This window comes from Cryptotermes secundus, unplaced genomic scaffold, assembly GCF_002891405.2.
Source record: "Cryptotermes secundus unplaced genomic scaffold, Csec_1.0 scaffold673, whole genome shotgun sequence".
Lineage (NCBI taxonomy): Eukaryota > Metazoa > Arthropoda > Insecta > Blattodea > Kalotermitidae > Cryptotermes > Cryptotermes secundus.
The window spans coordinates 340,930-355,867 of record NW_019731277.1 but is presented as its reverse complement, the minus strand read 5'-3'; the positions used below and the strand labels follow the sequence as shown (position 1 = coordinate 355,867).

The window sequence follows — 14,938 nt, the reverse complement described above, 5'->3', positions numbered from 1 at the left end:
CCTCGTTTTTATTTTTTCTTTCCTTGTTCCTTGTATTCTTTCTCACCTTTGTTTATCCTTACACTTTTTCTCTTTCTCTCTGCCTTTCCTGTCTCCAAGAAAGAATAAATAATACTGTTGGTTGGTTTCCAGTGGCTGCATTTGGGATCATTTAACCCATTTTGCTTCTTGCTTCCCAAAAGAGAGCGCTCAAGTTCTTGCTCTGTTCCATGTTAAAGAAGTTCGCACTTTTCTTTTGGGAAGCTGATGATTTTGCTGGTGAGGGCCATCAGCAGTTTACCTGACCTGACCCAGAGGCACACCTATAGAGGACAGAAATGTTAGGGCAAAAACACACTATTACAGCCCAAAACTTAACAATGTTTCTGTGACGATGTTGGTAAGGAGCTAACCAAGAGTGATATGATGAATTGTGAGTAAGTAGAGTCTAGGGGGTTCTGACAGTGGTGTATAACTCTCAGAATTTGCTTAGTGGGGAAGTAGAGTCCAGCTTGGTCCACTCAGCACCACAGCCACTGATTGACCTATTGTACCTGCCCTGGGTGATTATGATGATGGAGAATTTGGTGGAATGAAGATTGGCAGGGGAAACTGAAGTACTCAGACAAAACCTACCCCAGCACCACACTGACCAGCATAAATCCCACTTGACCAGACCCGGGATTGAACCCAGGCCGTCTCAATGGGAAGCCATTGACTAACAGCTTGAGCTATGGTGCGGCCGTACACTCAGAATTACTGTGTTTTCTAGTCTGTAGATTACCAGACGATGGGAAAAGTCCAAAACCCAGCAATTCTGAACTGTGAGGAGTTTTAAATTCTTGTGAACATGTAATTACCCGTAAATAAGAGTCATTAGTATCAAATTCAGTTACTGTTCTCAACCTTGTGTCTAGTCACTATGATGTGACAGTTTGTTAATGCATTGAAATATGCAAACAGATACATGTTCTGGCCTTGTGAGTTATGACACCATGTAGTCTGGGTACAACAGCATTTCGGAGGAGCATACTACCTCCATCTTCTACCCTGAAGATGGATGTATTATGTTCCTTTGAAATATGGGTATACACATATGAGACTACATATCATCACCCCCCAACCTCATTATGAACCTCCACAATTGACCTAATCCTTCCAGCCGCACTATGGCCCTGGGGTCGACTTATCCTCTAACAGAAATGAGTATTAAGAATCTTCCTGGGGGGTAAAGGGATGCCTGTTGGTGCGTAAGGCTTACAACCCCATCACCATCTGTTTGTTGATCGTCTACAGAATGTGGGAGCCTCAACATCTCACAACCCTATGGGCCTCCACTGCCTGTTAACAGGGATAACTTTTACATGCTTGTGTTGTCTTCACTCTATTGTTCAGTATTACACCTGTGTCTGAGAGGTTCATAATGAAACTCACCAGAATATTGATTTTTTTTTGTTGGTAAGTTTGTGAGCAAAATAAGTTTCCCATCCCTCCTTATTTCTGTATTTGTTTCCTTCCGGTTCCATAAAATGCAGGGAAGTTTTGAAGTAGCTGCACAATTGGTGGCTTCTCAATAAGGGCTCACCTCCATGAGTGAGTGAGTTTCCATCAATACGAGGGGGGACCCAAAAATATCCGGAACCGACCTGTTGCGCGCGCATGCTTTGTAGTTACGAGTTGTGCTGCTAGGTGGTGTTAGCTGGGGGTCTCCCGCGACTGTTAGTGAGCTGGCGTCAGTCTGAGTTAAGTGGTTTGTCTGTGGTGCTCTGTTGTGTGCGTTCCTGTTTCAACCCTTTGGCGATTAGTGAGATGGCCGACCAGAAGGAACAAAGAGTGTGCGTGAAATTTTGCTTTCTGTTAGGGAAAACTGCAGCCGAGACTGTTGGGAAGCACGATCCAGCGAATTTTAACCGAAGGTTTGCACATGAGACGGGTGTCTGCAAAATTTGTTCCTCGCTTGCTCGGAGATGACCAAAGAGAAAACCGCGTGAATGTTTGCCGCGACTTGAAGAGTGAAGTGCAGAACGATCCAGAATTTCACGCACACTGTTTGTTCCTTCTGGTCAGCAATCTCACTAATCGCCAAAGGGTTGAAACAGGAACGCACACAACAGAGCACCACAGACAAACCACTTAACTCAGACTGACGCTAGCTCACTAACAGTTGCGGGAGACCGCCAGCTAACACCACCTAGCAGCACAACTCGTAACTGCAAAGCATGCGCGCGCAACAGGTTAGTTCCGGTTATTTTTGGGTCTCCCTTCGTATATTTCCCTCGTTTTTATTTTTTCTTTCCTTGTTCCTTGTATTCTTTCTCACCTTTGTTTATCCTTACACTTTTTCTCTTTCTCTCTGCCTTTCCTGTCTCCAAGAAAGAATAAATAATACTGTTGGTTGGTTTCCAGTGGCTGCATTTGGGATCATTTAACCCATTTTGCTTCTTGCTTCCCAAAAGAGAGCGCTCAAGTTCTTGCTCTGTTCCATGTTAAAGAAGTTCGCACTTTTCTTTTTGGAAGCTGTGCCAGGTTTGTTGCTCATTTTGCACTACCCAGGGGACACGTATGACTTAAAGAATGTCACGGATGCGAGCAATGTGGGCCCCCAAATAATAATTTATAAAAATCAAGGTACATTGAACACTGCTAGTTGGTTAGATATTAGGTCCATATGGTTATAAATATGAAGATTATGGTTTTCTGTATTGTGGTGCTGTGTAGCTTGGCAGATGGTTCTCAGCCTTTGTCAAGACTGCGGCCCAGTAAATTCTTTTTTCTATAAGATGAGGGCCTGGTACCGGGCAGCGGCCCAGCGGTTGAGAAACACTGTCCTAAACTACATAGTATCACACTCACCAAGTCAGTATAGTGGTAAAACTGTGGATTTTTATTCAGGATGTGCTTGGTTTGAATCTCACGTAGAACACTTCTCTTCCTGACCGAGAGTTTCTGTGTGGTTTCAGTTTGCCATCAGCAAATAATAAACTAGTACTTTGTTAGCTCACAATCACTTCCTTCTAAATCCTTTCCAGTTCATCTATCATCATACTATTTGATGATAGGTATTCTGAGATACTGACATAAAATAAACCACGAAACAAAACTTAATTCAATAACATTGCAGAAGACTATAATATTCACAAGTTTCATTATCTGTATGATTTTATTTCCAAGTGCACTGTGGTTACAGATTTACACCTTAACAATGTACTTTGTTACAGGCCATTAAAGTGCATCTCCATAATGTACCATGTTCCTCATTTGATGAACGGATGGCCCTCCGTGTACGAGAATTGGTTCCGTTTGATGAATGTGTCTTAGTGAAGACCATATCTGCCAGATCACCGAGTATCATTCCTGTGGTGGAGATATTTAAACGTATCCAGCCAGACAATCTTCTTGTGTCTGTTAATAGCACTTTGNCGCACTATGGCCCTGGGGTCGACTTATCCTCTAACAGAAATGAGTATTAAGAATCTTCCTGGGGGGTAAAGGGATGCCTGTTGGTGCGTAAGGCTTACAACCCCATCACCATCTGTTTGTTGATCGTCTACAGNCTTTTTTTTCTTCATAGTTGTAAACGTGTTTCGCTATGCGTCACTGTGAATGGGTTGAATATGTTTTCCCCGTCCCCTGATTTAATTATGTACGTCAGTATTAATGATAGATTGACAGCTTTTCATGAAACAGGGTCATCTTCAGACCTTGCAGTGCCTTGTCATGAGAGTACCAACCTGTAACCATCAAACTTCTGAGGCGGGAAGATATTTTCATTCTTCCAGAATAGCTCACGAAACATCATAGCTTGGCGTATGAAATTTGAATGATGACTTCTCATAAACACAGTTACATTAAGATATATAAAATGTAACACTGAAACCCTAAAATTTACCACATCGATTACAAGAACTTTTAACCCCATCAGTACTAATAACAAGGCTGACTTGTGGATACAGTGAAATACCAAAGGATTATCGCATGAGTGACTCATCTGCTGGCCACATATTTCATAATGAGATTTAGTCTCAATTATTAAATTTTTAGGGATCTGAAGAAGGAACCCTATTAATGAGCTGTATGTATGTTCAGCCATGAACTTCAATATTGCACGCACTAATTTAGCAGTTTTTGTAGAAGTCTGATTGAATGTTATGATGCTGGATCTCTCCCCGCTCTCCTCACTTCTGAACTTCCTCTTTATTCGTTTGTTTGCTTATAGTTTATTCAACGATGGCAGTGAGTCATGAATTCTGACAGTTGTAGAAAAAAAGATCATGATGAAATTTAAAGTATTGTGAAGTTAAGACCCATTGGTAGGCAAAAACCTCAAAACAGACAATGAGACAACAGCCATTGCTATGTAGCGACGCGGTAAACATGCCTCTACAACGATAGAGTTTCTCTTGAGAATGTTGTTTTCTACTCAGTCCATGCAAAGGGGTTGTGAGGTAGACAATTGGGGTGACCCAGTCAGTTTAGAGAGAGTTCTGCACAGGAGGCTGTGAAGATAGAATCTGAGTGCTTGAAGCTGAAGAATCTTCACTGTTAGAATCCATTGCCAAGGAATGGCTAGTGATGACACAGCAGGCTGGAAAATGCTTAGTGTGTGTTGTGATAATTTGTAAACTGTGGAGAATCATAGTGTCACTGTATAATTGCTTGTAGTTCCGAGTTGTGTGTATAAGTGGTCAGTAAATCCATTCATCAATCCAGACCCCATCTGTAGTCAGCCATAAATCATGACAGTATTATCCTGGCTTTTGCGTGGAAGGAGTAGGAAGATCACGCAAATCTTCAGTAAAGGGTAGTCACTGTCATCGCTGAGATTTGAACCAGATGCTTCATGAATACAAATAACAAATGTTACTGGCTGTTGATGGTGTCAGTATGCCCATTGTGTACTCTTGCATGACGAGAAGAGAAGTCTCACTGTCGAATATGGGATTTGTATTTTTTCATGTGTCATAGACCTCCACCGAAACCAGCTGCCAAAGATAGCAACACTCTTTGTGGCAAGAAACGCTTGGAACGTTCACAGAGTCAAGGATTGGCTGTTTCAAACATTTGCCCATCTGATGGTCTTGGTAGTGGCAACAGCTCAGGGGCACTGCAGCACCTCACTCCTAAAGGCTTTAATTCATATGGTGAGTAATAGAATAATGTACCATATAACCCTGAATGTCAGGTGACTCCTATTTTTCCAATGTGAAAATGAAGGGGGGGGGGCAGTTTCTTTAAAATAATGGATGAAGGATTGAAATAAGAAAAATCTTTACTAGTCACACTGGACAGAACTCTTTAACCTCTTATGTTCTTTAAAAGAAATTGAATAAGTTGTTTGTTCTGAGAGTTTTAAAAAAAAGTAAAAACTGTGCTGTTAAGGAATAATAAATTGAAAATTTATTACTTTAGATATAATTCTAAGTTTTTTTCACAAATATTATTAGAAGTAGGAATTGGAACTCCTTATAATTATGTTCTCCATGTTTATTCTTAAGGACACAAAAATAAGATGACCCTTCTTTTCTTAGAAGTATTTGAAGAAAAACATCATATTATATTCAGACTGATATGGTATATGAAACAGCGGTTTTCAATCTTTTTTTAAACCATGGTCTGATGTAACATTGGTAGGTTTTCCAAGAAGTGAAGGCAATATCAAGCATTGTCTCTTTGCATCAAGTTTTGCATGAAGCTCGGTAAATCCACTACTGAAATCGTTGAAATGCTTTGTGAGGCTTCTGGAGAATATTCTTTAAGCCAGACAGCGGTTTTTGAATGGCATTCACGTTCCAAGGCCAGTTGAGTGTCAGTTGAATATGACAAACGTTCAGGGTGAACAAGCACCAGCAAGACAATGGAAAGTGTTGAAAAATTTGAGACCTCATCAACGAAGACCATTGCCAAACAGTCTCTGAGCTTGCAGACACTGTTGGAATCAGTTATGGAGTTTGCCAGGAGATCTTAACAGAACATTTGAACATGCGCCACATTACTCCTTCATCACGACAACGGGACGCCCACACGTCACTGAAGTCCGCAGAGGTTGTGACTAACAACAACATGGTTATCGTTCCCTATCCTCTCTTCTCACCAGACTTAACTCCCTTTGAGTTCGCTTTGTTTCCCAAATTGAAAACAAAACTGAAGGGATGACATTTTGAAACAGTGTCTGACACCCAAAGGGAATCGCAAGCAGTACTCTACAGCATTAAGGAAAATGGCTTCCACGGTGCTTCTGAAGCATGGGAAAAATGATAGGATCACTGTATACGTTCCCAAGGAGACTATTTTGAAGAAGTCTGGGGGAACTTTGCGATACACGTGGTATTTATAGGATTTAAGATTCTCACATTGGAGTAGTCAGTTTAAAGTCAACCAGTGTTATGGAAGAGCATGTGATTGTTTTTGAAGAGTTCTATCTTCATAGCCACTTTGCCTGTGCTTGGCTTATTCTTCGGTCCTGAAAATGGACGTAGCATGTCCCTCTGAAAATCTGTTGACTTTCAACAGACTACATGGGTTTATATCCCAGATAATAGAACTTGTTTTCTCGTTTCCTCAGATTAAATGGAACATTATATATAGCTGCTTTTCAGCTGTTCTTTATGTGTATTTAGATGATGAAACAGCGATGAAGGGACTCAGCCCACCGCAGATTCCACTTGTCAATGAATACTTTGATGTCATGGTGACTTTGGCAGCGAATCCAGGGAACTTCACGGTAATTTTAAGTTGATTATTTAATGATGTTTCAGTACCAAAATTATGTAGCATCAGTCTTCGAAGTTTTGTACAGTGTATAACAGCAGATGTTAAAAATTGGATAACCCTGGTGGTGCATAATAAGATATCAATGTAATAAGTTATACTTAGGTCCCTCCTTAAGGCTGCTCTACCTGAGTAGCCTACAGGCGTACCACCATTTCTTCTTTTCTTTGTGTGGCCCAGCAGATAAAAGACAGTCTTGCAATGTGGCACTTTGAAAGGAAAAGTAACATGAAAATCTGCCACTTAGGTTTGTTTGTATTGATACCAGGTTCAGCCATACAAAGATACAGAACAGCTGCATGAGATGATGAGGGACATGCAGATGCAGTACAATGAGCAGAGGTATCCACATCCGGCAGTTGATAACGTTAAAGAGGGCAGATTGTATGCTGCACTTCATCATGATGGTCTCTGGTACCGGTATGTTGTCACTTGTGCCCAGCCTTTCACATTTAGATTGGCTGCATGCAATGAAGCCTTCCCTCTCTTTTTGTGTTCCTCCTCTGATGTTATGTCTCCTATTCAGTGGGTACTGTGGGCTCTTTCCCCGGGGTTAAAGCGGCCGGGACGTGAAGCTGACCACTCACCTCCAACTAGTGCCGAGGTCAGGAAAACGTGGATCTGTACATGCACTCCCCCATACACGTTCATGGTGTAGTGCTTAATTAGTTAAGCACAGACAATTTGACTTACCTTTACCTTTTATGCTATAAGGAGTCAGGACACCTTAGTCAGTATAACTATGGGCCGGACAGTCATGTTTGATTCCTGACAGGGACAAGAGACTTTCATATACTCCACAGTGTCCAGACCAGCTCTGGGGCCCACCCAGCCTCCTGTCAAATAGGCATCAGGAGGTAAAGTGGCTGGGACACTGTTGTCGATGTTTCAGAGGTCTGCCACCTCCATTTTGAGGCAGCGTGTACCTCCAAAACGTCGGCACTGCCGTCCACAGCTACACAGTGTAACAACTCAAGAAGTAACATCAATAAATAACCACTGTTAAAGCCTAAAATCAGTATTTATGAATGTTGTCATGTGTAATTACAGAGTATGTGTGTCCAATGTTATCAATGATAACATGGTGTCGGTATACTTCTGTGACTATGGTGATGTATCAGTTATGTCCCTGGAGATGCTGCAGGCATTGACTGATCAGTTTAAAGAGCTCCCTTATCAAGCCATCAAAGCGAAACTTGCAGGTAAGTTTTGTGCCAGCAAGGATGTATGTTTGTCGAAGTGGATTCACCCTTTAATGGGTGAGAGAACTTGAATCTCCCAGCATAGAGCCTGCTAGAGAGATTTAAATTCTCCATCTCTCCTTCTGTTCCCACTAAAGGAGGAACTGCATTTGCATCAGAAACATTTTCAAGACTGTAAACATAACGGGTGTGTGTATAAATTCATTATTTTTGGACATGTTTCGTATTTCTTTAAATGTATGAGAAATATAAGGACTGCCTCTGTGGTCTAGTGGCCAGAGTTCCTGCCAACAGATCCAGAAGTCCCGGGTTCGATTACCTGTCCTACCAGATTTTCTGAGAAGTAGTGATTCTGGAACGGGGTCCACTCAGCCTCATGAGGATAATTGAGGAGCTATTTCAAGGAAATCGCGGCTCTGGTCTAGAAAACTGAGATTAATGGCCATGGGGATCCATGCGCTGACCACGCTACATCCTCTGTCCACTAAAGTTGACACTAACTTCGCCGGCAAACGGCTGTCACTTGGTCAGTATAGTTTGCTTGCTGACTAAAGCCATGGAGTTTGATTTTGTTTGTTTGTAGGAGAAACATAAAACATGTCTTCTATAACGTAATACCATATAGTCTGGTAAAAGTCAACCAGTTTTCCAGAGGAATATATCGCCTCCACGGTGCTATTTGAATTTTGCCACACTACTCTACAGATGAGAAAATCGGAAACATAATGTTGACGATTCTCATCGTGAGCCAGGGTAAATCATTTGGTGTAGTGATGGTCTGTGGGCTGGATGGCCAGATTGGCTCTGGGGCCCATCCAGCCTCCCATACAATGAGTACTTGGAGATCTTCCCCCAGTAGTTAGCAGCCAGGCATGTGTACGTAGCCATAGCTCAAGCGGTTAGTCACTGGCTTGCGATCACAGAGGCCCGGGTTCGATCCCGGGTCTGGTCAAGTGGGTTTTGTGGTGGACAAAGTGGCGCTGGGGTGGGTTTTCTACGAGTACTTTGGTTTCCCTTGCCAATCTTCATTCCACCAAATTCTCCATCATCATAATCACCCAAAGCAGGCTACAATAGGCCAATCAGTGGCTGCCTTGCCGAGTGGACCCAGTTGGACTCCACCCCATACTAAGCGAATTAATTAAATTAAGCCGCCAGGCATGANAACAGCTCGCAATAGCCACAGGAACGTTGCTGCAAGACAGGCATATGTAACGACGACTTAGCGCTCTTAAACGCGTGTGTCATTAAATACAGTCCTCCTGACAACAGGCCAGTGAAAAATCTAACAATCTACAGCAAAACCATCAATTATTATGGGCGTTATAACATACGTGTGCAGCTGGACGAAACATACACGTCGAACCCCCCCAGACGATTTAAATCCCTGACGAAACATACACGACGAACCACGGCAAGGGGTGAAGCTGACTGCTCACCTCGGTCTAGTGCTGGGATCGAGAATGGTGGAACTACACCTCCACTGCCACGTGCCTCCTTCATGTCCTGCTGCTTAATTAATTAAGCTCAGGGACAGATTTTACTTTTTTATTGTATTTATATTAAACTCGTTTCTCTTCAGGTATCCGACCCAAACACAGTGATTGGTCTGTCGAAGATTGCCTCATATTTCAAGAACTTGTTGTAAACCGGGAATTTGTATCGATCGTGATGGAAAAGGGGCCAGACATTCTGAATCCGACCAGCATGACTGTAGGATTGAGACTCATTGATACATCACAGGAGGAAGATGTCTGGATAGATGAGCTGTTAGTGAACCAAGAGAGGGCAGTTAAAATCACATAACACACCAAAGTATGTATGTATCTCAGTTGTGGTATGTCGTGTGTGTGTGTGTGTGTGCTTTATGAGCAAAGTCTTTCTTTTGGCACACAGAATTACTGGGTGTTTGGACTTTTCCATCATCCAGAATTCTAGGTAATAGAGGACATGACGTTTCAAAAACTGGATCTGTTTCCATCTTCAGGAGTAGGTGTCTTCCTTTCTCACCTGAAGATGGAAACAGATACAGTTTTTGAAACGTCATGTCCTCTATTACCTAGAATTCTGGACGATGGAAAAAGTCCGAAATCCCAGTAATTCTGTGTGCCATCCACCATCGTGAGAACCCTTTAGTATCTATCTTTTGGCTTTTGCAGTGGAAGGAATGTGCATGAATCTTTGGAAGTAAGTGGAAAACATAATTAATATTAATACTATGTTTTGTTAAATGTACTAAAAGATCAAAAGTAAGTCCGTTAATTTTGCAATCTTGGGTATGCATAGAGGGCGTATTTTGGGTGCTAGATTTGGCTTGAATGTGAATGTTAAATATGCAGTTCTTTCGATACCTGTTTTGAATCACTGTGGATTAGCTTTCACTAACAAATTATAAACTTTGGCACAGCTTTTCAACATCCGTATTCTGTTCTTAGATACCTCTTGATTAGTTCGAATGCAAACCTGCTTAACCATTTCATGCTTGAGTATTTATGTGGTAAGGTGATCCTATGACGTTGAGTATTAATTATCACAACATTAAAAAAATATGTTTTCTACATGAATTTTGTGGTATTTCATAACAGTTCATTGTAGGAGAATGCCAAGATATGACATTAGCTTCTGTTATTGTTGTTTTTTTGTTTTTTATATCTAGGAGGTGAGCATGAAGTTTTGAAGCATCACATGACAAGCAATAGCTCCATGCTCTGTCAGAAACACCAAACAGAGGTGCAGAATTTGTATCGTGATCTGGAACCAGTCCAGGAAGTGTGTCATACCATTTAAAACTGCATTCTGATTTTTTGTTGTTTTGTTTATGAACTCTGTAAACGTATGTATGTAAGTTCAGTTCCTTGGAATACATGAATGTTTGAAGCCCAAGAGTGAGAATTCCACTAATAATTTTAAGGTATGTTTTATAGTCTGTATCATTAGATTTTTATTTAATGTAGGTAGTCAAACTGTCTTCCTATTGGTTTAATGATGTAACCAGATTATGCGCTGTATTGCCTTGTACTGGTAGTTTGTCATATTGGCTAAATATTGTTAAAAAGTGGAGCCATGAAATTACAAGGCTTACCATTACCTACAAGCTGAAGTATAGTTGCCAGCCCTGTAATACCATGGGATTTCAAATGAAGGTATCCCATAATTTATGTGATAGTTGCATTCGCAATAGATGATTGTAATTTGAAATTTTGACTGTCTCTAGTTACTTCTTTAGTTTTACTCTGCCTTTAATTTTCATAGAAAATTATATGAATCGGTTAACTTGCCATTAACTGTAGCAATTTACAAAGCTTGATTTTTTTTTGTTTCAGGCAGGTAGTTTTATTGTTTCTAGTCATTACTGAGAAACAAATTAAATTAAAAAAAAATCATTTGGTATGACATTAATTCAAATTCATGTCAGCCAAAATTACATAATTTGGAAGTTTACTGCAGGCTGATAATTACGTACAGTTAGAATCTGGCCACCAATCATATAATACTGGGAGGCTTAAAACCTCTGTTCTTGGTGATAAAACATTATAACTTTGGGGTTTATTCAGAGGAGAATACAGAAATGAGCCTTGTTTATTATAATCTAACCATAATTGGTTACATATACTGTATTTATTCAAATGTAAGATGACCTCTTAAATTTTTTATTTTTCATGAAAAATATATTTATAACAATATTATAATTGCTCTAATTTGATTGTATTCAGAAATTTAGCTTTTGGTTACCCTGCCATTTGACCTCGATATTCACACAACAGGATGTCTGTAAATGAATTGCAGTAGATCTGTTTAATGAAACAAACTATTCTAAGTAAGTTTCAAGGTTTTCATGGCTTTGAGTGTTGAGTTATTATCTTCGGGGTTATGACACCATCTAGTATGGACCCTGAAGATGGAAGTAGCATGTACCTCTGAAGCATAATTATCTACCTACAATACTGCACAGGTCACAACTCATTAAGTTCTGAAAACTGAGTAACAAATTTGTTTCAGGTTTTGCTTTGTCTGTTTTAGGAACAGACGCCTTTTCCAGTTTGACAAGTCAACATTTCTTTTTCATGTGGGTAAAATACAGTGTTGTTTCCACTGACACAAATATACTCATACCAAAGAAGAGATTATTGGAACATTATCCTGATAAGTTGTCTCATTTTATTATATAGCATTGTAAATGTAATGTCAAAGATTAAGTAGTAAACACATTCCAACTTATTTTTGTGATGGCCAGGATGATAAATATCCAGTTTCTAAGGATTGTTAACCTTCCAGACCCATTATTGTAGCAGTATTATAATCTTGCTCATGAAACTTCAATATACAAAGAAAGGTACCTATATAAATGTTATATTTTGTAGCACTGAAAAGACATGAAATGCAGGAATAGCAATAATGTCGCTTTTTCAACCAATACGAATACTGGCAAACATGGCAAAGATCAGATTTCGCACATCTAGCGATGCATTGTATGTTTCAACCGTGAGGCCAAAAACCATTTTGGAGTCTACCGACAAATGTGTTTTTAGAGAATATAAACTGCTTCTAATTAATAGTATGTTATAATAATAATAATTAATATATGTGGTTCAGCAAATTCTTGCGTGATTCAGCAGTCAGACAAGAATTCTATTTGCCAGATAGTTCTGTACGAGACAAACTCTGCCTCCCTGCACTTCTGTAATTGGTGTACAATATTATGTATTCAAATTTCCTTTCACGGAGAAATAGTTCCAGAGTCTCACGTGCAGCACTGCTTCTTTTTACGCTATAAGTGTTGACCAATGTGGTCATCAGCAGGTTTTAAAAATTACTGGGTGAGGAAACTGCTGTCTTCTGTATCATTGTTGCTAAGTTTGTTATGTGTCATGTAATTACTTCTTCATATACTTAACTCAAGGTGATGGGTTGTGTTATTAACTCTTTGACTGGCGCGAAGGGTATTTAAATCCCACCCCTGTCCTGGCAGGCCCTTTAAACCTTATGTCGCTAAAATGCATGTAGTTACTTTTTCCTAAACAACTTCAACAAAAGTTGGTTTTTAAAAATGAAATTTTCAGGAACTAATTAAAATACAATATTTTATGCAATAAATGCCTTTCCATACCTCTTTATTAGTTTTTCTTCGTGTGATAAACATTGAAACATGAAAGTTTGCAGAGAGCCACACCACAGCCTGCACACATGATACTTGTTTCTTTTCTAATCTTGTGCTTAGCACTCACGCGACACTTTCTCAGGGCACCATTCTTCTTGTTACTGGGAGGAACATGGACCATTTTGTGAATTTTCAAGCCACCCTCTAGACGATTTACTGGCTCTTTCACTGGTGGTCTTTTCAAGGTCGAGGGCGGAGGCGTGACTGCACTCGAGTCTGACGCAATAGATTCGTCATCCACTTCATTCCTTGACTCTTCTCCCTCTCCACCCTGTTTGTTTGGTTCAGTCATTTTTCTACACAGTCCAATATAAAATCTTTGAATCTGTAATTTCTCTTCTTGTATTTTTCGTTTGTTGTGTTCTTTTTGAATAGAATGAAACTATTCAACTGCAAAGACATGTTTTGTCCATACCATGGGTGTGAAATAGGGGCCTAGTGGACAAATATTCTTCAATTTCAGGGCGTTTGTCGATTCCTGTCATGAACACAATTCCTAAGTATGTCCAGATTTAATCTGATGTGACATAATTGTAATTGTGTTTTCGAGAGTGAGGAGCTGACTCATGTGTGTTGAAGTGCTGGTGAGCATAGCGATTGGTTTCAGTTGTGATGTGATTTACCAAGTCGTCATCCAGAAAAAATTTTAATCCATGAAAAGGGATGCATTTTATGTGTTATATCAATTTTGATCCCGAAACTATTAGCAAATGGAAATATTGGGGGTACAATGTCTCCGTACGTTCATGAGATGGGCGTGTCAGGCACCGCACTCGTGGTAGGTAAATGTTCATGATTACTGTCTTGTGGATCATTGTCTATCACTGTATTATTGTCACTATCAACTTCATCCAATTCAGGAATCATTATTTCATCGCCACTATCATCATCAGAACAAATCTCGTTCACAACATTTTCCAGCTGGTCTGTAGGAACACGAAGACACTTGCTGCAAGAAGCCATGGTGAAACTGAATGAATGTGAAATATTTTCTGACCTTTTCCTTCTCAGAGGGTTCTGACAGTAATATAGACCCCCACAAAGTTTACAAGGGTTCTTTACAAACATGCACAAAAACTATCATATATATGTCTTTGGTTGATGAGTGCCAAGAGAGCAAAGAAGGGAAGAGATTGTCAAAGCGTTAAAACACGCCAACGCCAGGGAACGGCTGGCATCGTCCGGGCGTTAAAACACGCCCGCGCCAGTCAAAGAGTTAACAACCTAAGCAAAGATAACAGAAAACAGCAGTTTCCTCACCCATAATTTTTAACACCTGATGATGGCCACGTTGGTCAAGACATGTCACGTAAAACTTTGAAGTGAAAAACTTGGAACTAATCGATACTGAGAAGTGCAACAGGAGGCTGCAATATTATAAGAAAATATAATAAGAAAGCATATTAACAAATCAGTTTTAAGGATTTTTACACTTCTCATCCTCAATTTCAATCTACACTCAACATGGGCGATCAGATGAGTGGCATATAAGGGTATATTACAATTACCTGAAGACAGATCACATTAAAATTCATTGAGCAATATGTAATTTGAAGTTTTTGCAGTGACACTAAAGAGCAAAGTCTTCTCAGGCGGTCATTACCCCTGAAGATGAAGGCAGCAAAATCTGTGAAGCACATTGACACAAATGATTGATTGCCTGATATGTCATTGATTGGGAGCAATCTTGTAATTGTTTCCTTTGCTGGTTTAGTGTAAGGAACTAATGCCAATGTTTAATGTTACATAGTATTATTAATGATATCAATAAATTATTCTGTGTAAATACTTGACTTTTATAACTTTCAGGTCCTTCTTAATTTTATACTTC

The 14,938-nt window shown here is 40.0% G+C and overlaps 1 protein-coding gene across 1 annotated transcript in view; it reads left to right on the top strand.

Moving 5' to 3' along the window:
- LOC111866877 (tudor domain-containing protein 7) overlaps positions 1-12,939 on the top strand; it is a 45,586-nt gene extending 32,647 nt beyond the window's left edge. The window contains exons 16-22 of the mRNA XM_033752446.1: positions 3,198-3,408; positions 4,896-5,120; positions 6,597-6,700; positions 7,016-7,167; positions 7,798-7,949; positions 9,532-9,764; positions 10,606-12,939. Coding sequence (XP_033608337.1) covers positions 3,198-3,408; positions 4,896-5,120; positions 6,597-6,700; positions 7,016-7,167; positions 7,798-7,949; positions 9,532-9,755 — 1,068 coding nt within the window. The 3' untranslated portion in view covers positions 9,756-9,764; positions 10,606-12,939. The remainder of the gene's footprint in view (positions 1-3,197; positions 3,409-4,895; positions 5,121-6,596; positions 6,701-7,015; positions 7,168-7,797; positions 7,950-9,531; positions 9,765-10,605) is intronic.
- Positions 12,940-14,938: the final 1,999 nt, after the last annotated feature.